The 24,918-nt window shown below is 39.7% G+C and overlaps 1 protein-coding gene across 1 annotated transcript in view; it reads left to right on the plus strand.

Annotated features, from left to right (window-relative positions):
• LOC121617626 (protein turtle homolog B-like) overlaps window positions 1-24,918 on the plus strand; it is a 107,713-nt gene that overhangs the window by 39,241 nt on the left and 43,554 nt on the right. The window contains exons 3-6 of the mRNA XM_041952825.1: window positions 4,220-4,366; window positions 12,218-12,369; window positions 15,908-16,025; window positions 24,610-24,751. Of these exons, the coding sequence (XP_041808759.1) occupies window positions 4,220-4,366; window positions 12,218-12,369; window positions 15,908-16,025; window positions 24,610-24,751 (559 nt within the window). The remainder of the gene's footprint in view (window positions 1-4,219; window positions 4,367-12,217; window positions 12,370-15,907; window positions 16,026-24,609; window positions 24,752-24,918) is intronic.

The raw sequence follows: 24,918 nt of genomic DNA on the forward strand, positions 1-24,918 counted from the left end.
CCTTAACCACATGACGATGACGATCCGGTATGATGAAGGTCCAGCACACAAGCAGTACTCTCCAGCATCATATATCATATATCATATCGTATGTTATTTTGGTAGTTGTTAGCTGTTGAACTAGTCAGTCGTTTAGGTATGAGCATGTGTTGAATGGAAAACATAAATGGGATGCATTCATGTAATTTTTTATGCTTATCGAATGCTATCCTGGGGACTCTTACACGTGTTTCTGGACACAGGAACTGTGTGTGGCATCATATGGTGCAGGGAAAATGACACCCTTAAAGGATGAGTCTTTATTTTTCCTACTGTCAACAATCCCATGGAAAGACCAAAACAATGAACTGATCCTACTAACAAGAAGGGATGGGGCTCAATAGTCCTTTATTGAATGTGAATCCTGTTCTAAACCCACTCATGGAATGCAAATCCTTTCACTTCAATCACTGAATCTTTTTAGGTAGTTTAAGTATTGGGGAATGAAGACATCTCTTAGTTAAAAAGACATGTATGTACTGTTTTTATTCACTCAGCGTCATACATAAACCACAGACTTTCTGTTGTACTCAAAGGATGTGGGGCTTTCACCAAATATTTAGTCACTGCTCGTTATCACTGTCCTCAATCATTTTTCCTTTTGCTTGAAAGAGAAATGTGTCTGCTCCACACTGGGGGGCTGTGCTTCAACTACAGAAGCCATAGAAGCTGAGCAGTCTTTGCATAGCCTGTAGTGTCAGAAAGAGACAAAAGAAAATAAGAGAAATCATGAATGAAAGATTCGATAAGGGATTTGTTGGCTGCAGAGCTTAACGAATCTGGGTATTTGAACAACTTGGAACCAGATCTAGAAACGAGCTGGCTCTTAGAGTCCTTCCCCTCAAACAGGTATTGTCTGTGTATCTAAAGCCTGATATATCTTATTCCACTGTGCCACAGAGCTCCATTTTTGTCCAAAGGTATTAAAAACAGAGCCACAGTATTGCATCGGCTGACATGTTCCTACATTACCATGAACACACACACGGTCTATTAGAAAAATGAAACTCTATATTTGAGTTGGTTTAAAGTAAGACCCAGTAGGATAGGAACTAGGAACCACAGACAGGGTAGAGAAGCCAGAAAGTATTGAAAGACACACTTTCCTTTTATGGGATTTGCTATTATTTGAAAAATATCTGGTATTAGTCCAGAAGTTAAACTTATTAAACTAAAAAGATTTGGACACCCTGGTGTACCTACTGTCAGAAAGTTGATGCACTGCAAAGCAAATAGTATTGGATCAAATAGGACAACACTTCCTGTTGTCCAACATCTTTTGTTCACATCCTGGTAATATCTTTTTGTGTAAATACTTGTAATACTGGTATTTTTGTAGTGAAAATAGCTGGACATTTTTTCTGCTTTCAGAGGTGGGAAAATATATCCAGCTATAGTGAACAGTGCACTGGGCAAACAGAGAGCATCATACCATCATACTTGTAGATTTGAGTGTTGGGCAAACAACTTTCAAAACATAATAATGTAAAAATATATATTGCATGTTACTAGTTACTTTGATATAATAAGTTACCTTAAAATATCACAGTGTGTGTAGAGTAATGTGTCACTAGTTACACAACTTTAGCATTGCTTTCACAAAAGTATCTGCAGTGGTACAACTAGCATTAGATTTGGCTTTATATTATAGGTCGTAATAATTATGTTATGGCTACTACAGCCATGTCATAACCTGGTCTTTATGGCAGTGCTAGCTTACCTTATGATTGGTTTTGACAGGGATTTGCTGACAAGCTTTATGCTGGCTCGCGTTTCAGATGTGTCTCACAGGTGTAATTGACCTGAAGCTTAACTTATGATTCAAGTCTGTTTCTTCAATAATAACATACGTATTAAAAATGCACTTTATAAATGTATTAATACCACCTAGGTGGAGCAAACTGTGCTGCTCTCAGCACATTTTTGATCCCACCTTACCCTCATTTCCATTCTAAGCGCTCATTAAAAGCTCTGTAATTTTAGCTGCTGATCTCAAAAATGATGTTGCATATACTGTACGGCATCTGCTTTTCATTCAATTCCCCTATCATTTAATTGGTAGGATGAATCTTCATTTTGTAAAGAAATTAAGTAACGCAAGTAATGCCTTAACCTTTTTTCAGTTTCCCCCACATTAGTTGTGCAGTGTATAGTAAAGCTTGAGTGATGTTGCACAGCTGTAGATTGAAGCCTGGCAGCCTGGCATCTTGACAGTAGATGGGAGACATCAGACCAACTCCCATTTCATTTTCACAAACTCTATTTTCCCAAGACCATACTGACCCATGGACCACCCACACAGGTGTTTTCATGTTGGCTGTGTGGGCACATTGTCCTTATCTCTGCCATTCATTGTAGTCCACATAACATCACGTAATTCCCAGTATAGCTCTACCCAACTTAAACCTGACTAGAGCTCCAATCAGCCAGAGTAATTGAACAGTTGTGGGAATTATTTTTCTTTTCTTATTTTTTGGATGGGAAGGGCTGAAATTGGGCTTTAAACATAAATAACGCTTTATTATTTGATTGATTTAGGTACATGCTTAAAACATCATGGCTTTTTTTATTTTGTATATTTTAGTCAGCTAATTTACAAACACATTTGAGAAAGAGGAATACTAATGCCAGAAGAAAACAATTTAACACAGGAAATTAGGCAGTCCAGATACATCACAAGTCCTGAATACAGTTTTCACAGACTTTCAACGTCTTCAGTTTTTAATGCACTTTTTTCTTCATTTCTGTAATTTTCTTGCTTGTTAAACACATCTTAATGAACATTCACAGGGTTATTCCAAGATTGCTGTGGGCAAAGTGAGGGTCGTTTGTAACGACTGAGCACCACTGTGCTTTCATACAGTGAGTGATCGCTGCAATAGAACCTTGTGTTTACAGACACACTAATGCGGGATTTCTTGTACATTAACTTTTATGCTTGAATGCATCAGGTCCAAAAAAGACATCCCATAGTGTTTGGACAGATTGTTTACCCTTAGACAAAGAGAAATGGATAGATGGATGTGGAATCAAAGGTCAGGTACTATAAGGACAAACACAGGAGTGGATAGTGAAGGATCCATAGATACTGTGTACAGTATTTTAAATGCATACCTTAAACTGAGCAAAATTCACAATTCCTCCCAGTCAACCAAGAGAGGGGACAGACATGGTTGGAAGCTGGACAAATATAATCTGATGCATAAATAGCTTAACCAGGATGGACAGATACACACACACACACACACGCACACACACACACACACACACACACACGCACACAGGCTTGGGAACAAACATGTTTTTGAATGTCTACCTTAACTCACTGAGACAGCTGCCGGTGCGGCTGATAGATTTACCTGGTGTGTCATGCTGCAGAGGGGATTGAGGAAGGCAAACAAAAAATTAGTCAGGAATAGCCACAAAGTGGAGAGGATAGCAGCGAGTGAGGGGATTAATGAGGGATAGCCAGGCTTTGATAATGCTGATGTTTTGAGCCGTCTTCTGCTCCCTGAAAGCCCTTTGTATAGCCCTTATTGCCAGTTGCCATCTGTTATGATCCAGTTGCCAGATTGCCTGGAGCAACATTATCAATCCCCTCTTTCAGCTTTTGATCTGTAAAAGTAAAATGCAGCTATCCCCGAGTGAGTACTCACCAAGTCAAAAGCTGCTATCTGTTCTGATGGATTGTGGCTCCTGTGTACCCCTGAGTGTTCTCTGTTGTCATGTTGGCCACTTCCCACTCCTCAAAGTCAGTAATGACCTGTCCTTGCCTCAGTGCATCTCCAAAATAGACCGCCACACACATGGAGATGAGGACATCTTAGCCGCACTGAGGCTTAAATGACAGGTTTCACTGCGTATATACAACTGCATTTGGCATCCCACTTTGATGTGCTGTGACACTGTTCAGAAACAGATCTTGTGCACTGTTTGGTTACCCTGAGACACCTACACTAATGCACCGCAGTGTACTCACTGCATATTTATATCTGAGTTCTTCAAAGGTTGACTTTCTCTTCAGCATTCATGTGGCGTTTCTCTTTTCTTCTGTTTATTCATTCACATCTCCCCTGTACCTTCTCTCCCTTCATTTCCTTCATTAAATCCAATCCACTCGTCCTTCTCACCTCTCTGTGTCCCTTTTTGCTGACACCTCAACTCTGTCTCTGTTGACTAGGCCGGGCCAGTCTGCACGGCAAGTCTTCCCTGCGGATAGAGAATGTGCGTTCAGACGACCAGGGCTGGTATGAGTGTAAGGTGCTGATGCTGGAGCAGCAGTATGACACCTTCCACAATGGCAGCTGGGTGCATCTAACCGTTAACGGTAAGTACCATCTGCATGCATTCTTCATACAGGTCACTATGAACAAAGACTAAGAGGAGAGAAAGATGGTTCTTTTTATTTCTGGACATAAATGTCACATTTTCACATGGAGGTTATCTGGGTGAGATACTGTTCAGTAACCCCAAAGTCAAGGTTAAGTCCCCATAGTAGGAAATCCAAAGTATCCCTGACACTGATTATCAATCATTGTTTGTGTTGAGGCGGCTGTGCTCATAGCTAGAGGACTGAAGTTGTCCCGGAGTAAAACACAGCATGCTCTGTCACTGGTCGTGTCTCTGGAGAAGAGCACCAGACCTGAGTGTCAGATAAATAATCCACACAAGTGTAAATGCTCGCGGGACTCTCTCACAGAAACTAAGCATATTCTTGCCTTTACTTGGTAGCTCAAGCATTCATCAAGACATGTAATCAGACTGCAGATGATGACGCGTTGCTGTGGTAACAGACACACCAGATACGGTCCTGTACATTCCCCTGTCCCCCCTTGTGGTCACAGCACATTAGCTCAGTTTCATCAGTGTTGCTCTTGTTTGCTGAATAGGAAATGTGTTTCAGTGAGGGAATAGTAGTGACATTAAATACATTCTCTATTGAATTTGTGGCTGAGTTACTAGTGTTCCACTTTTTCACCAAGAAGACAAAGCTAGATGTCATTGAGGGTGTAGGAAATATCCAGCGTGGGTCAAAGGTAAATATGAGGACAAACCTACAGTCCATTAATAAAACTGCAAGATGGCTTGAGTGAGCACACCACCACTCTGTGACTGTGTGTCAGTCTTGGTGCGCCTGCAGCAGTGTGCAACAGCACCAAAAAGCTTCCACAGAATTCTCCTTTATCGCTAAATAACTTCCCATCGTCTGAAAACATAGAAGTTCACATGGAGGGCAGGAGGTGGCATGGGAGCGCCACTTATGACAGCAGCTGCTCTGAGTGCTATGGCAATGTCTTGCCATTGAATTGGAAAGCAAGGCGAGTTGCTGAAGCCAACAAGGTTTGCTCGGCGAAATGCTCAGTGAAATGGAGGTCCTTTGATGGAGAGACATACAGCAGAGTAAGCGGTGGCAGGGTCAGCGGACCAGGGCTCAGGGGAGTCCCTGCTGCTTTACTGATTGCTGATGTCATTCACATGCAGCTCCACAGGAAAAAATCTCCCACCTCTGCTGGGCTGGCTGGAAGAAGCCGCTCAGACAGGTTGTCCAGTCTTTGATGTTCTGCATGTGACAGATGTGCCTTAGTGCGTAATGGGCCATATCAAATATCAAATTCTAATAATTATACTTAAGAATGTTTTAAAAAACCTAATTCCAAAGTAAAAAGTAGAAAGTGAAGAAGGCACATTCATCAACTGCTCTACTTGTGTCAGAGGAACTTATGAGAGTAATGGTAGATGGTTATTTGAAATGTGCTAAAAACATAAAGCTGCCTTGCCTGACAGTCACAGATTTATTGAGGAACTTGACTTGAGTGGTGCTGGTTCAGTCAGAGGGAACAGGAACACAGTGTGGGCAGGGCTGAAAACATAAACTGTAGGAGCTAGCATGGCCAGCGGGCTAACAACAGCAGTCCTCAAAGTTGTCTCTTATATAACATCTTATCAGACACTTTACTTTCATTAACCTCTGTTGCCGTCCTTGCACTCACTGTAGCCTAGCAGCATCCCTCCTTCTCTGCTGCTTGTGTTATTTCACAGCGCAGTCCCATAAACATGAATTCAAACAATCAATATTTCCTGAATGAGAGGTCAGTCTCACCCACTCTCTCAAACTGGCTGCATGGTAGAAAGCACTGTCATTCCATGTGTCAGAGTTTAACTGATTCAACTCTGCCTGAAGCAAAATGGATACAATCATTTTGTGACCATGAAGAACACGTTTTGCCTCATTCCACAAAGAAATGAATTGGGGGAAATACGGTGTGGCCGCACCATCACTCTCAAGTGATTGCATGATTAATCACATGTATGACGAGTGCAAGAAAACCCAATCAGATTCAAGGATCAGCCAAATGGGTCATTCTTGAAAAACAAAAAAACAAAAGAAAAACAAATTACTTTTCAGTTTTTTAAATCTTAATCTTTATGTGAAATCATTATCATTTGTAAGCATAAGCAAGGAAAAAATAGGAATTATTATTAATAATAATTGATTAGGTTGAAATTTGATTTATCCAAACTGCTTTAGATGACATATTATTCATCACGACCAGTTATATTTTGTACACTTAGGAGACCATTGCAGGTCTCCTAAATCAAAGTATTTAAAGTAAAAGAGTATATTTAAGTCATATGAAATTTGATTAGCTTTTATTCTTGAGTGTGTGAGCAGGAGTGACAGGGAACGATTTTTACATTTACCTTCTGCTTTAGCTCAAATGTTATTTTTATCAGTTTGGCAAATACAGGCCGAACCCAGCTCTTCTGTGGGTGACTGAGCAGATGAATTTGAATGTGAAAATGTGAGTGTGTGTGTGTGTGTATTTGTTAATTTATTTTTACTTTTTATGGGGTTTAATGTGATTTTTGAGATTTCATCTATAGTGGAGGCATGTATGGTGAATAATGCAGTGCTAGCAGGCTGGAGATGTTACGCAATCACAGTGAAGCAGTTGGTACTTAGAACATTGGTTCACATCCTTCAGTGGTAAAGCTGTACGTGTGACTCCCATCATGTTTGTGAATACCTATCTGTCGTCATCTGGGCGTTATGTTATGAGTGCGTTGAATGCTTGATCAGGTGTTGCACCACATGTTTAAGTGTGACTGTTATTTTTAGGAATTGCAGTGACAGAATCTTTAAGGTTCATGGCCCTGCTACATACTCATGCTGCATGAGGCTCCAGCAGCGCTTCTATTTATAGACCCCCATTTGCAATCCACCTTTCTCTATCATTGCCAAACATCAGTGCTTGTCAGTGATTACTCTCAGCACTTTAGCTCTCCGCCGTGTTGCCACTGAAGAAGTAAGTGATGCATATAGATTCTGAGTGAGATGCATGTAGATTGTGGGTGAGAGTGCTATATCGTGCTGATGCTTTTCCTCTACAAATTGACACCTTTGCTTCCTGTGAACTAATATCGCCCTCTAACTCAGAGTGTGAGTGGAGAACAGTATTTGGAGGAAGAGAAGATGTGTTCGTAAGAATGATGTCATTACTGAGCAACTATTTGCTTAAATGAAATGGGATTTTAAATCATAGTCTACTTCTATTTTAGTTGTAGTTTCTTTACTGCTGTGTGATATATATGCATTTCTCACCTGCTAAGCGGTGTAGAAAACAGATGTATGGCTAGACGGGTGGATAAAGAGGATCCCTGTGGACAGTATCCCCTTTTCTGTTTTCTAGGGACACTTTTTTCCTTCTAAGATGATTTAGACTCCCACTGTTTTCCTTGCTCTCCCTCACAGTGCAAGCCCGAATCCAGCACGAGGTGATGCCAAAATGGCAAGGTTCATATCTCCTAGGGTTAGTCTTCAACTGCTCCCCCTAAAATAGCTTCAGCACATCCTCCTCCTTGCCATCCCTGTATTCTGCAGCAGAACTCTGCAGTGCCTGCATGCTGCACAGCAGCCCCTTTCTCTATCTTTCCCCTTTGTTGCTACCTTTCTTTCTTAGTCTTTTCCCCCTCTTTAGTTCTGTCTTTCTGATTTTCTCTTCCTCTTTATGTCTCCCTTCATTTTTCCTTATTCTCCCTTATGAGATTTTTTGGGGAATTGCAAACACACACATACACACATCTTCAGCACAGGTTTAGGTCTTTGAGGAAAAAGGGATAAAAATGTCAATGTGCCCTCTCCTTGTCATGGTTTAAAAACAGATTTAGATATGACCACTGGGCACTGCTTATCTCATATACTGTCAGATTTACAGACATAGACCTGAATGGAGTGCCCAAACCACAGAGATAAAATGCTGCTCTAAGAAAATGTTCAGTTATCAAATGAACATGTTATGTTTTTCTAAATGTAGGAAGATTTACCTGCAGCTTTCATTACTATTCTGAATTTTGTTTGAGAGTACAAAGAAGCCAGTTTGCTGTAAGATATTACAGAATCAGCACCGGCCCTGTTTTAATTATGATGCATGTGCTAACCTCACCAGCTCTTATTTCATATGTGAGTGGCCTGATGTGATGCTGACTGTGGTGACATGGAAGGAGCTGTCACCGTGCTGTGCTGTGGATAAACGCTCACACCATGCCAGCTGCCAGGCTTGAATGGTGGTTGGTCACAGCTCTGCTCAGCATGAGTACTTCCAGCCCTCTTAAAACAAGGGCAAAGGGAATACCAACATCTCCTTTACCATCTGCCAATCTAACATTGTGCATCAACACAGACAAATCACGTAAATTGTTGCTGAACAATAAGCTTGAAGAACAGAGACACTGCTGAATTCAAGATTATTACTATCTCAATAGATAAGTAATAATTCACGTGACCTCCTGCGGTGGTACAGAGAGATGCCTGTTGTTGTGATAGATGTAAAAGCAACAGAAACATCTTTGGTTGTGAGTCTGTAGACACCCAGCCAAGACTGAGTTCCCTCACAGCTTATCCAGGAAGCCCAAATCATTTGAAAAACATAGTGTATAGCTAAACATATTACAAGGCCCACAAACAAAACACATCCATTCCACATTTGGATCTCTTTACATTTTCATTGAAGTCTGCTGACTGTTCAAACTCAATGTGTAAACACCCTTAATGGTTTCTTCTGTGCTAGTGCCTGCAGTGTGTCAACATTTTATGCCTGTCACATACAGTATGCCACTGCTCAAAATAGGTCAACTGTATTCTGACCCCATGATGGTAATCACTGCCATGGTGGACATATTAATCACATCTTATTATTTGTAGGCTTTCCACAACAGGATGTTTTCAAGAATGACTTATGATTACAGTCACCCTGCACACAGTACAAAATTAGCAAACTACAAATCATTTTTTTTCTGCTTTTTCCTCAGCAAGAACAGCCATGCTACATATAACACACCACAGTTTGCCAATGTTTTGCACTACTTCCAACACTTTTCCTCAGTGCTGGTGGTTTACATGAATTCTTATTTTACTAAAATGTGTAATAGAAATAATTTGCAGAGACCTTAAATGTGCTTGGGAAGGGACTGCCTTGGAAAAAACTAAAGTGATTCTCTTATATAAATCTATAAATATATATTCAGTATATATCAGTTTTTGCAATAACTAACAATCTAACTTCTGAATGTACTGCTTTGTGAAAGCTGGCTATCGGTTATTGGGATTCAGAGTGTCCTTGAACGCACCACTGAGGAGAGTTATGAAAATAGGACCTGCTCACAGCTGCAGTTCACATGACTATAATGTAACTTTGGCATTCATAGTTTACTAAAATGTTTTTTTTCTTCAATATAAAAATAAACCACCAGAATAGAAAAAGGGACACAATTTAAACTATGTTGTCATATTAAAAAAACAAACAAACAAACAAACAAACAAAAAAAAGAATTTCAGGGTAAAAATAAAAAACAAAAAAACAGCCCAATCTGGCCTGATACTTATTTTCCTCCAGATCTACTGCCATGCCTATGAATGATCAAGGTTGATTGAAAATAGAAAAATAAAACACTTACCATAAAGCAATACCATTTTTACTGGCATGTGGTTGGGTAGCAGAACATTTTAACACATTCACTGTTTCTAAATTATTTTTGTACTCAAATAACTAAATGAATCATCAGAGATACTGTAAACGTCTCTAAGCAGCTGCATGGTCAGAGTGCTTGTATTGTCACCATCTCAGTGGTGTGGCAAAGTGTGTGGTGTGGAATTAGCACTATGGCTGGGCTTATGGCTGCAGATGGAATGACATGTTTGCAATTGAGAGGCTACAGGATTACACATGTAAGCAGATCAGCTTCAGTCCTAAGGTGATTAGATTGAGAATATCAAAACAGGAATTATGACTGTACAAAATCTGTATTGAATTGCAGAGAATGATATCGGCATGTGTGTGCATTGGATGGGATTGCTTTAGGTCAAATAGGGGTGGAGCAGTTAGAAAGCACAGCTAAAAAATATCTTGGTAGGAGGATGTGCCAATTTTCCTGTTTGATCATCTCTCCCCTTAATCTAGAAGGCCTCTGAGCTAAAGAGGATTTTAAAATATTGCTTTATAAAATGCAGCATGCCTGGCACATCACTATTGATCACTTGATTGACATTCAAAAGCCCTGAAAACCATAATGAAAAACTTTCTGCACTTTATCTTGTTCAGATGTGCTAGTAATTTTAATGTTTTGTAAATTAACCTTCACTATATTCTGTGCACTTTATATATGGGGAAAAAACTGAGATCTGCTTTTAAATGGACATGTTTGGAAGACGGAATCAGACAAAGAACTCTGATCTTTTGTCCTTGAAGAAGGACAAAACAAGTTCTCCTGATTATAATGTCAGACCAGAGGATTTTCCAGGGACAGATGTGCACTCACAGCACTAGGGGTAGAAGCCATTCAAGTTTATTCCTCAGTTCTTCTTCCTGTTCAGTTATGTGACAAGCATTTCGCACTGGTACAAATGTGAAACTTTGGACTCTGAGGCATGTGCAACCAGCCAGATAGCAAAGGCAAAGCCAGGTAAAAGTTTACACACATCTATTATTTAGTGCTCTCTTGGTAATTTGTTTGATTGGCCAGTCTCCTGACATTATCTACACTCGGCTGGTCCCTCCAAGGAGGAGAGAGAGGATGTCTGCTGCCAAACATACCTGTAAAGTTTTCAATGTCAGTGCACTTAAACTTCTCATCAAAACTTTTGACAATGATATTTAATATAGCTCAGTTCCCTTCATTTCTGTATTTAGTTAAATTCCTTTCTCCACATCTTTGTTACACATTAAGGCAATTTAAACTCCTTCAAGTGATAATCTTAAACATTTTGTGTTTTGTAAGGATAGTGCAATCAAATGAGCTACATCCATGATACACAGGCAGCATGTCCCCCCCCCCCCCCCCCCCGAGTTCCATCACTACTTGCTTGCCGTTTTTTAGAAGAGATAAATACTTTGTGTATTGAAGAGAGAGGACTTGAAAATGATGTCATGATTAATGGAACTGTGATAAGCTTCCAGGAGGCAGTTTTTTTTGTGTTCATCAAGAGACAAAATTATGACAGTTGATCAGTCTACCTTATATTCACCATAATATGCCGAAAATAAATGTTTTGTTAGGATATAGATAGATCTTATGAGTGTTAACACACTGTCTTCATTTGTGGAGTTTCTCCCAATGCTTAGCAAGCATTGACTAATGCTCGCTCAGTGTGCACTATGGTTGCAGTGAAAGTGGGTAATCAATGCTTAACAATAAACAAGAGGATGCTAGAAATTATCCGGAGGTTTTGAACTTCTACCTAGACTAAGCCAGAAAAGCAGATGAATGATTCATAATATTTTCCCACTGATAACCAAAGAATTTGGTTATTAAATACAGCTGACCATCAGAATGTTGCTGTGAAATTGTTTTCGTGAAGAGTTCCAGCAGCACTCATGTAGCGTCTGAACTGGTCTGTGTTTGCTATGTTTGCTTGCCACAGAGTGTAATGAGGCAGTCTTCCTCCTGTTTGGGTTAAAGCTCTTCTTTTTTACTGTGAGTCAAACCTTCTCACTATACCCCTGGACAATACTATACCAGGGAGAGATCCTACATCATACACAGAGCAACACCCAAGAAATGATTTAGACAGTTAAGCACTGGTTTCATTTATGCAGCCAGTGTACTATATTATCATATTTTTGTTTCTTGTTTCTTGTTTATTCTTTTTCTCTAACCTTCTGCCTTTCCTCTGACTCCTCAGCTCCCCCCACGTTCACGGACACACCATCTCAGTACGTAGAGGCCAAGGAGGGGGGCAGCACCACTTTGACCTGCACGGCCTTCGGCAATCCCAAACCCTCGGTCAGCTGGCTGCGGGAAGGCAGCCTCATGGTCAGCAGTGCCAAGTATAAGGTATATAACTTTATAATGTTGTTATGTATCATATTGATTGCTTTGACGATGCACTGATACTGATAATGGTGTTGTGTGTAAAAAGCCAGCCTCATTATTTGTTTTAATGGTATTGCAGGGGCAAAGCAAGGGTCCCGATGCACTCAGTATAAAAATGCAGGATTCTCAGGCACTGTCACTTAGCTTGACAATGGCTCTTCAGAAACCTATATGTGACATCACAGAGACTACCTCCAAGTTTTATGCAGTCTTTGGCCCAGTATCACAAGTCACATATTTGCCTCAAGGGTCTTCACAGTCCTTAGAGCATACAACAACCTCCGTCCTTCGAGTCTTGATTCAGATGAGGAAAAACAGAGGATCCCTATTCCAGACAGACAGACATGCAATCTGGCAGCATCCGGATGTTGAGCAACATCCGGATGCTGCCAAACAGATAGGACCTGAGCCACCCAACCCCCTCTCCACCATGGAGACCTGGAAAGATCGAGACTACACAAACACACACAAGAGACAAAGCTCAAACACAACATTTGCAGAAAGAGTGAAAGATAGAGAGAGAGAGAGAGAGAGAGAGAGAGAGAGAGAGAGAGAGAGAGAGAGAGAAGGACAGCATGCTTACACAGGAGAGAGAGTAGAGAAGCAGCTGTCTTTGTGAATCTATTAGTGAGAACAATGCTGGTGGGGTTTACTGTAAGTGCTCCTTTCTGTAACTGTAGCAGATCACTGAATAAAGTTTCAATCATCTTTACTCCTCATTCATGTAATGTGACAGTTTGGTTTTAGTTTTAGAATTTGTGTTTAATGAGAAAATAATCATTAGTGTTAACAGTATGTGCTGTACAGTGTCTACCACTGAGTTCTGCATGTAAGAATGGAAATGACTCCCACATGTAATCAATTATTTAAATGAGTTAGCTTTGTTTGTAGGAGAGTTATGTATCTAATTTTGCCTATACTGTATTTTATATATAGACAAAGCAGCTGTAAAAAGATCTGCTGACATGAGTATCTGCTCTCTACTGGCTGAAGACATAGCTGATACTCAATAACCATTTAGTGTTGATACGAAAGTCTGATCTCTTTTATGTGAGTAAATATAACGATTAATCTGGGTGGTAAACACTGCTTGAATGTGGATAATTGTGAAAACACAGCAAACCAAAAAAAAAAAAAAGGAAAATTGTCAAATCACATGTAAACTGGAAGCTGCTGCATCATGCTGTGCTCTCTGCTGTCAGATGTGGTGGTTTATTGGAGGAAATGGAATGAAAAATTAAGTAACATGGCAAACTGCCAAAATATCTTATGTTTTAAAGTCAGTAACAACATTAGAAGCCGCCTCTCGTTTTGCTTCATTTAAAGGATTGAAGTCTGTCTTAAAACTAATCAGGCTTCCATATGAATATTGAAACAGATTTTGCTTGTATTCATTCCTCTTGTTCATACTGAAAATGAATAGAGCCCTTCCTAATCTAAGTGATGGGGACAGACCACAGTACTTATTCTGTACTTATTCCAAAGTTCAGCGAAAGCTAACTAATAAGAGGCTTAAGTAGGCTGAGTTAGACAAATCAAGTAGGTACTGCATGTTCCAATGTTCTTCTTTTTATTATGAAATTTTCTTTTTGACAGGGTAAGAACTGTGTTTTTAGTCCATCTCTTCCACTCCATCTCTTTAGTCTTCATTCTTATTAAATGATGTCCATTAGCTTCAACAAATTGGTCAGTAGTCTTCTTGGGGTACTCATTACAAATCAACAAAAAATACAAATGACATATGTGAGAGCCAGGGACTGAATTCAGTAGGCTGATTTAGCATTTCACTGCTATGACATTTGGGACTCATGACGAACAGTTAAAAAAAGGGGTTAAAAACTGATGTGAGAGAACCATATAAATTGTCTTCTTTATTCCACATATTCTTCTTCCTTTTCAAAACTTGGCTGATGTGTATTAAAACCATCTTTCCTGTTCAGAGTGTATTTGGTGAGATTCTTGTAGTTTTAGGTATTTTTGGCAGTAGTATGCATTTTCAACTGCTTCTCAATTAATGACAGAGCTCAAAGTGGTATCACATCTCATTTTATTCTGAGCCAAAAAGGGAATTAAGAAGCAATATTATTGATTATTTCAATATACATGACGCTGTAATATTAGTTGGATTCCTGCTCTAATGAGCTACAGCAGGTTTTAAAGATCTAACTTTTCTTAATTCCACTTGCTGGCAGTGTTACATTTTACCAAAGACATGTAAATGCTGCCATAATTCTCAGTGCTGAAATTTGATAAACCCATGGAGTTATGATGGAGAAGAGTCATATAATCCACCTTAGACTAGAAACTGATAAAACAGGCCTTATTAGGCATTTTCTTCCTCAGCTGGTTCAGATCATACTGTATTTTAAAGGAAAGGCCTACATTGTTTTCATATATCACCATAGCATGTGTGTGAGTCCCCTCAGGGCTTCCTTCTTTGTCCTCTGTTATATAACCTATATATGGTCCCTGTAGGTCAAATCATACATGACAACAACATTGCTGATTAAAGCTATGCAGATGACATTCAGATTTACTTGTATATTTACTCTATGACTCTGGTCCTGACTCACTGCGCCAGTACTTAAAGAAAGTGCGTAATTGAATGTAATTGGATGCACTTCCCTCGGTTCCATAAAAAGAAATTGACAGTTGTTGCTCAGCTTGATAGCAGAACTATACATTCAAAGGCCAAGTTGAATGAAGTCATCTGGTGTTTGAATAGACTCAGGTCTGATCTTCAGCAGCCACACGCAGGCCATGACTACATCAGCATTTTATCATCTCAAAGAATAGCAAGAATTAGAGGTGTTATGTGCAGAGAAGATTTGGAGAAAGGCATTCATGGTCTTCCCTTATAGACCAGTAGACACGTTCAGAACACTGCTCCAAGAACCAGGTGATTTGAGCACATTACTCTTGTCCTTAAATCTTTACACTGGCCTCTGAATGCTTGGTTTCTCTACAGCACTTTGAATTTCTTTTATTGAATTTGGGTCATCTCAGTACTGCACTGCAACTGTAAAGACATTCATCCTTGTCTATTTGTATTTTTTTTAACTCTCTTTAATCTATTCAATTTATTTTTAAATTGATTAATATGAATTGACTTTGTCTTGCTGGTTATTGTGTTTTTAAATTTTCGAATGCATTATTTCACCTTATTGTACAAAGCACTTTAAATTGCATCTGTCTGAAAGGCGCTATAGAAATAAAGTTGTCTTGCCCAAAGTTAAACTTTGCTTTATGGTGTTAAATATATTGTATAATCCAATATCATGTATTGGAATTGTGTAAATGCATGTATGTGTTTGATTTACTTTTTAAAACTTCATTTAGACTCAAAAGTTCAGTATTATGTCTGTGTTCATTAACAGTCTGTATAAATGCATGTGGCCACAGAGTGACTCAGTGCTTAAAGAAAATACTCTTTGGCCATTTGTCACCAAAAGTTCACCTTAAAAGTAAACTTCAAGAAGTAAAATGTTTTTTTGTTCAGGTGTCTGACGGGAGTTTGACGGTGCTATCCATCACGCGGGAGGATCGTGGCGCCTACACGTGTCGAGCCTTCAGCCCCCAGGGAGAGGCCATTCACACCACACGGCTGCTAGTACAAGGTTTGTACATGTGTATTTGCTGCTGTTTCCTCAGAAGTGAAAAGTAGTTTTTTTTTTTTTTTTTACATTCTTTTGATAAAGAACTTATTTGATAAAAAAAATATAGTTTGAATTTTTGCAGCCAAAGTTCTTTCATCCCACATGTTTTCATCTTGCAACAACTTGCCTTTATTGACGCTTTAAAGATTGAAAATTTTTGTGGTGGACATACATAGCTCCACTCTGCACTCTGTAATCAGATTTATTGGCTTAAATCCAACTCTTGTAAAGAGATTTAATTCAATTATATCTATTGTCATATTTTAGAAATTTGCCTGATATTGATTTGATATTTAAGTGCAGTCACTGGTTTATTTTTGGGGTAGCTTCCATGGTTCATTATACAGTCATGTCCACACAGATAACTGCAGTTACTAATTAATTAAATTGACCTTTTAGAGGTGATTTTGTATACAGTGCTTGTTCTTGCATTTCCAAAACTAATTTTTATTGCATACATTGACAGACATCTGTCAGCTCAAGCTGACTCTGCTATTGGGGATTTTTTGTTTTCTCTCAGAAAATATCAGTGTAACAACTTGATGCCTCTTCCATCCAAAACCATCCGTCTGCTCCTCTATCAGCTGTCAAAAAGACACACACTGAAATAAAGCACTTGTCAGCTGAACCTAATTTATGATCTGATGAAGTCTGATAAACCTTTAAAGCAGTTTCTGTACTACCAGTTGCTGTGGATACCTATCTTACATCATATTAAAATCCAGGGGCCTGACAGTGTATAGTAACTACATACTAATATCTATGTGTGCCCTCTGAGCTAACAGCGATTTTTTATAAAAAGCCTACAGTGCAATGTGTGGCCTTTGATAGATGAAGAAGAATGAGCACGTTCTTGTGGGAGGGATGAAGTATCGACAGGTGGAGCTTGGACAGGCCTCAGCTGCGGCCAATCACTTCAGCTGCTTTCATCACCTTTAAAATGCAGCATGGAGGAGACAGCACACTCCAAATGTAATATAGGATATTCCGTTCTATATGTTTTTGACTTTAATTTACATTTAAATGACGTGAAGCAAATTTAGAATACAGTGATATTTGCATTTAGAATGCTGCAGTTACTTGTATAGTTAGATGTGTTTTCATTACCACTCTGTTCAAAGTTAGCAGTCAGTTCAGTGTATCTAGACACATTTTGTACAACATAATGAAACCACTGCAAGTTGGCCGACTGTTGGAGAGAGCAGAGAGGAACAGGAAAATAGTTTTAAGATAGAGAGTAGTTTGAAAGAGTAAACATAGAAAATAACTGTTTCTATAATCAAGAAAGATGGGGCAGATTTCTGGGTTTACTGTTAGTCAGTAGAAATGTTGTTTCAGACAAATCGATAAAGTACACAGCAAGCCACCAGACCTGCACTGTACACCACAGGACACACAACATGATCCATATTGATCCACAACAACAGAAATTATCCAGCCAACTGTCCTTGCTCTTTTTTGCACGTAATCAAATTCTGAAAAATTTATCACAAAAAATATATCAAAATAACCACCAAAAGTCCACAGCCATGCTAGCAGCCCTGGTCCTGTACTGAGGCACAGCATTCCTAAATGCTCACAGTGACAAAGCAGACATGGCGATGTTTACTAAAGGTACCATAGATACACTGTATCTTGTATAGTACATGTAGAAATAGGAATGTAAAAATAAGGTATGGTGGGTTTAAAAAGCACTTCCAACAACTCCAAAGCTGTCTTAGTAATTTTTGAAGACCAAGAGTGTACAGTCGTGCCAACTGCTCTGCGAGACTCTTCTGAGCACTGTGGTGCTTGAACGTCTGTACCATACCTGATGGCAGTCTATCCAGTACTTGTTGAGACATTCACATTCAAAATGCAAACCTCTACACGGTGGTGATAGAGGAAAAGTCAGCGGACCAAAGTCAGTCTGGACCAAAGTGATGGAGCAGCTGACAGACCACATTGCCGGCCCTTCGGCCACATTACTAGCATGGCGAACAATTACACAATAACACTAAAAGTGACACGGTAAAAGTTTCTCCTAATTTGAAATGTAATTAAAGCTAAATATATCATCTCCCTACTTGTGTATAACACTCACAACCTTTGTGATATCAGCTAGTTGATCCCTCAAGTGTGCCATCGCATCCATGTGAACAAAACAGGCTGAGTAGAATTTAAATAGTGTATGATGCAGTTGTATGTTCTGGAATGGAATGAGACTACTCTGAAATTAGGTTGGGGATTAACTAACAGCTGCATTTTACGACAGGAACATTTAAGACTAGATGGAGCATAACAATTGTATTCATACATCTGAGTAGTTTATTATTTATAGAAAAAAAGAATCAGGGGATGGACAAGCTTTTTGCCTCCAGCTCTAAATGAAATGTCAACTTCTATAACTAAAACAATCTGTCTGTATCAGTCCACACAGTGCCACAAAATCAAGGCACACTTAGCAAATGAGTCATGTATTGTCTCCAGTGTGCCACACCATGCACACATCAGTGCACTAATTGTTTTTCACAGAAATTAAAGTGAACACAGTATCAAATGTATGTCTGTGCAGTTACTTTAGGTTTGATATGCCTCACCAAAAAGATAAATGATAGAGCAGCAAACATGGCAGTCCAGGTTATCTAATTTAATGATTGCCGCCCCAGATGAACACAGCTGAGTGCTCATGACCTCATCTGAACTGAGGGAGTTGGGACTCAGTTGTCACCAGAGTAATTCCTATCGTCTTTGTGGAAGAGGCAAGGACGTGCACTCTTCATAATAAATGCAAGTTGGGGGTCTAGAATAGGTTAGATACAGAAAAATGACTAAGCAAGACTGGACTATGAAAACTGAAGCTCTGACTTTTACCTTAGCACCAGTTTTAAGGAAAAGACCTCACCAACGATGGATACATTCCCACTCTGTGTTCAGTACTAATTAACAAATGTTAGCCTGCTAACACGCTAAACTGGTGAACATGGCAAATATTATACCACCTAAACATGAACATTTTAGCATTGTCATTCTAAGTATATTGGCATGCTGACATTAGCATTTAGAGCCGCTAGCAAAGCTGTTGCCTTATCGTCTCACTGCTTCATATCTTCACTTCTGTCCATACACATGATTCCCTCTCTGGGTTGAATCATTGAACTTGATGAGTCTTAGTTATTTTGATTCAGTTGGACGCTTGAACCCATCCAGTAAAACACTTCTATGCATAGATTGAAAGCTCACAATTAGTTGCTTGTGCGCATTACCTTTCAAAAGAAAAATGATAGAATAATACACCTTGGCTTTGCTTGGTATGAATGTTTTCCCTTGACCTTATTCCTAAGAATGGACATGACTTTTTGTGTGTCAGCTTGCTTTCATCAAATCAGTGCTAGGTTGAAGAAAGTGTCTGTAGTTATTATGTTCGTTTCCTTCATCAGAGAAATGGATGGTGAGCATGTTCACAGAAATCTCATATTCACTTGCGACTGAGTCTAAAGTGAGGGCCGAGCCAGAGTGGTGGTTTGACTCGTCCTGTATAATTTACGGGGGAGACGGATTAATAGAGGCCCTCCTGGAAAGCCACTGAGCTGCAGATCAGCTAAGAGACTACAGTGCCAACAAATCTCCAGCACTCAGCTGGTTCCAAAGAGGGCGGGTTGGCACACACACCCACACACACACACACACTCACACACACACACACACACTCACACACACACACACACACACACACACACACACACACACACACACACACACACACACACACACACACACACTCAAACACCAACAACACAGTCATCCAGCCTAGTCCTGGTTGTCCTGCTAAGGGGCTGGCAGATGGAAATGCTCTGCCTGTTAAAGGATCAGGCCGTGGGCTACAGATCAGAACTAGCATATGGGACTAGCAGTTTTTAGTTGCAACACTGGCTCAACTCAGCTGTATGTGCATATCAGAGAGTGTGTGTGTGTGTGTGTGTGTGTGTGTGTGTGTGTGTGTGTGTGTGTGTGTCTGTGTATGTATGCGTGTGTACGTGCATGCATGCGTGTGTGTCTGTGTTTTATTTTTCATCTATCTTTTTGTGTTATATTATTGTTTATTATTGTTATTAATTAGTTATGAATAAATTGGTAAATATGAGGCTAAATGTGTGTGTTGTGTGTGGTGCTGTGTACATCCATCGCCAGGAGGATGTATATACTGTACATAGAGGATAACACACAATCTCGAAGAGAACTCGGTATTGGCTGTAGATTATAGCCATGTGAACGATTTAATCCAAGTACGTATAAAATGAGACACCACCACCGTAGTGATGAATATCAAATGCTTCTAAAACCTGAATAATATTGCCACACCCCTCTTAATTGGAAAATGCTCCATTCGGAATAAGGCCTAGTTTTAACCATGGTGTTCATCAAATTTGAAATACTGTCAGTTGTTGGAATAATAGTGGAAGCAGTCATTGTCCTCATTACAGTTCAATTGAATCAGTTTGCAAAAGTTCATTAAAGAAGTGGTTCGATCCCTGGCCTCCGCGGTCTACATGTCGACGTATCCTTTGGCTACGTGAAATTGCTCCCAATGCCGTGTAAATGGTTATGGCTCGTAATAAGCAGGTACCTATTCACCATTTTATGAATGTGCGTGTGAATGGGTGAATGCAGATTTTTGTTGTAAAAGTACTCTGAGTGGTTGTCACACTACTGACTTTATAAATACAGTCCATTTCCGACTACTGACTCTGATTCAGTTCTGACAGGAGCACTTGAAGCTAAGCGTCTTGGCTTAGCATAGCTTTAGGATCTTTACAGAGCTAAATGGAAATACATCCAAGAAGCATTCTTGTTTGATTGAAATCCAGTTGTTCAATCCACTTCTGAGAGGAGGTTTGAGACTTATTCCAGCCACATGTTGAAAAGGTGTAAATCCGTCTCTTGGAGACACATTTGCAATCTTTCCTCCTTCCACAGTGTAATTATGTTAGTAAGCATAGTGTGGAAACAGCCACTCACTGTCTGATTTTCTTAATGTCCTTTCCATGGTCCAAGGCAGTGATCATCACCTGGCGGCCCGTGGGCCGAATCTGGCCCGCCAAACCATCCAATCCAGCCCGCGACTAGATTCCAAAATATTAAAGCGACTAAACTATCTCCACCATTTATGACTCTATTTACATTCTGAAATGAGAGCAAACCCGCTGCACTGTTTAACATTTATTGTTCACATTTCTTTTTTTTTCCATAACTTTTTCTCGTGCTTAACATTTTGTTAGTAGACTTGTCAGTACAAAAGAAGAAGAGAAAAACCAACTGGCATAACTCAAAATAGCATGTAAATACTGACCTGGTATCAGAACAAAACACAGGTCACAAATAATGTTCAGCACATCAAATAAAATGTTAAGTAGGCTGTAGCAATTTTAGATCACAAGGCTGAAATTGGCTACTTGCACTGCTTAATGGGTGAAATTACATTTCCCCTCTGACCCCAGCTTCTTCACATCAGGCTGGCAGCTGTCAGACTGCTCTAACAGTCGCTTCTGCTCGTTGGTTTTTATCGTTTATCCTTCCACTAACTGACTCTGTTTTAGCATTGAAGCCAGTGATTGATATGACAGCCCCACAATCGAGGCTTTGTTTCAGCTGTGTTGGTTTTTAAAGCGCTCTATAAATAAAGTTTACTTGAATTGAGTTGAGGCAAAATATCTCTGTCACTCCTGGTGGTTGACTGTGGTATAGGTGATAGGAGCCTGGAGTTTTGTAATAAAATAAAAAATATAAACAATAAACACCAAATAACTTTTATTTCATTTTATTTGAGTGTCCGGCCCCCAAGGTGTCTGTCCAGAAAAATTCTGGTCCTCCGACAAATATAGTCGGTGACCCCTGGTCTAAGGTAACACTAAGAGGACACTGAAACTAAGAATAGGACACTTGTCCTTAAAGCAACAAGAAAAGACATCTCCTTCCATTTCAACATATATGATCAAATACAACGCACACCAAGCTGCTGCAGTGTTTAGCTGATCAGTGATCAGTTGATCTGTATGGGTGAGGAAGCTTGACCTGTGGGGACAGAAAAACTCATAGCTCGTATATACAATGAATCTGTGAGTTTGTTTGAGCTTGGATAGGTTGTAGCTAATGCTATCTTAACTGCTATGTTTGAAGTAAGCTTCTAAAGAGCACAAGTTTTCTTCTTGTGGTGATTCTGGCAGCCACCAAACAGCTTCAGGTGCATCACCACCTCCTTCTGGACACGAGGAGCGCTGACTCTGACTTGAAAGACGGTTTGCAATCAGATTTGTGAACAGGGACGCATGTATGTGACAAAGTGTAAACGAAAGTCTGATAAATCTTATCTGCATTTAATCCACATACAAGACACTTGATAAATGACGGGTGTAAATGGGATTGGAATCTGACAATTTATCACTGTCAGAGTGCACATAGAAGTGCACCATGACTGTTCCTTTATTGATCTAATTTTAAACAAAACAAACTTACTGAAGTCAGCAGTTTCTGAACATCAGTTCTTTCCCCTTTTCACTTTCTGGTTTTAGCGTTTCTCCATTGACTGCACTGATTCCTCAGCCTTGAACTCAGAGGACACCTCAGCCATTTTTTCATTTCATCAATCCCTTCATCAGCAGTTATCTCCACAGCCAAGGCATTTAGGCTTTGGTGGAATGCCTTCCTTTTAACCATTCCCACTATTCTTGAGCACAAACCTTTAATTCTTTTCTTTCTGTTTTCAACCCACTGTAGCCTATTTGTACTCTTTCAGTCAGTTGCAAGCTCAGAGATCAATACTTGCTCCCTGTCCAGCAGAGTCTCACATTTGTTTAAACCATCTTCCTGTCCATCTCTTGATCCTTCTCTTGGCTTTACGTACTGTAAGTCTAAACTTTGTATGTTAATTGGACTTTTAAGTCTTTGCCCCTTTTCCTGTTATGTAGAAATTTTGATATTCAGTTTGAAAGAATTAAATCCACACATTACAAAGTCTTTGTCTTGTCATGCATGTGATACCTGCAGAACTAGACACATTCAAATAAGCTCTTTCACATGCAATGGCCCAGTCTTCCTAAACAGTACTTATGTTTAGTATATCCTATTTTGGGTGGAATACACTCACACACTAAAGTGCCGAGTGGTACTCTCATATGAATCCAGCCACTGAGAGTGTGGTAAGTAGCTGAAAGTAGATGAAGGCAGTATTGGCTGTTTTTAGCTTCCAGATCAAACTCTGGTTATGGATATAATTATGGTCACAGCTAGGAAGTGACTGCAAATCAAGAATCATGGTAGAGATGTATCCATGCATGCAAGGAGGATGATCCGTCTGGCGCAGGATCACTCAATAAATTCTCATAATCCTTTACTGAGTGCAAAATAAGTATGTGATATTACTCCGGGGGCTTCCATGGCACTTGTTAATCCCTGTCTGTCTACACGGAATGTGTACAAGCCCATAAATACCCCACATGACCCTTGCCCAGTATGTGACTAATTCCTGTGTTGTGTGTGTAGTGGATGTGATGTGGCTGGGTGGGAAGTTCCTACTGAGAGAGGTAAAATCAGTGGGATGTCCTTGGGAATGTCACACTGATCCATGTTGCCTGTGGACAGTACAGTCAGGTCGATTGCAGGATAGTATAACTTCACAGACATTGGTTTCATGCTGTGGACAGTAAAAGGATCAGTATTTGTCCTGCATGTGCTGTATATGTCTTTTCACGTAGTTTTGCAAGAAGAAGAGACTGCCCTAAAGTGGACAGACACTTTAGTGGACTATAGTACTTTCATACCTGTGGAAATTTCATTGTCAATAAACACGCAGTCACAAAATGCAAGTCAATTTTAAGTCTCAAGTCTCAAACATAAATAAAACAGAATGTGATCATTTACGTTTTAGACATATACTCAATTGAAAACAGTACAAAGACTATTTAGTGTTTTAACAGCACATTTCAAACAAGTTGGGACAGGGGCTGCTGCCCAGCGGCTGCTAACAACTAACTAGCACTCTGTTGATTTCAACACTAATTTGTTGTTCACAGTTTAACATTATAAGGGGAAAAAAAGGGTGTGTCCCCCTGTCAATAGTCAGTTAGTATGTCCTAATTTTAGTGCGTCAGAGATGCGTTTGCTTCAGCAAGTGGCTAAATTTCACCTGGCGTAAGTTTTCTGCTCCCCTTTAATGACTAACTATTGTCGTATTTTACAAAATCACAGTTGTATAGCATATTTTAGGACTGTCCCCTGCTCGACTCCAAGGCGTGGTCTTTTGCGCCTACACTCTGACAATTTTGACTTTGAACAGATGATTGTAGACTTTTTTCCATGTTCGAATTTTCCTTTGAAGTTTGAGTAAAAACTGACAGTCCTAATCCTAATGTTTCAGGTTCCACACCAGCAAAAATGGATTTCATTCTAAGAAAAATTATATGTGATGAAGAATCTTCTCAATTCCTTTCTGACAAAAATCCATTTATCATCATACATTTCTAATGAGGCAGTATCTGCTTTTCAAGACTGTCTGTGTTTTCTCCACCAGGCCCTCCATTTATTGTATCGCCACCAGAGAACATTACAGTGAACATTTCGCAGGATGCCTTCTTCACCTGCCAGGCGGAGGCCTACCCTCGCAACCTGACGTACACCTGGTTCTGGGAGGAGGACAACGTCTTCTTCAAGAAGTAACGTTATGATCGGGTTCATTTTTGTGCACCATATTACCTCACCGGCCTGTACCTATCGTTCACCAGCCACTGTCAAGAGTCCTGTGTTGTTATGTTTTTGTGCTGGATATTCACCTAATAGGAATGATAGAACTTTAAACTGATAACTTAATAGATAATTCATG

Source organism: Chelmon rostratus, chromosome 14 (genome assembly GCF_017976325.1).
Source record: "Chelmon rostratus isolate fCheRos1 chromosome 14, fCheRos1.pri, whole genome shotgun sequence".
NCBI lineage: Eukaryota > Metazoa > Chordata > Actinopteri > Chaetodontiformes > Chaetodontidae > Chelmon > Chelmon rostratus.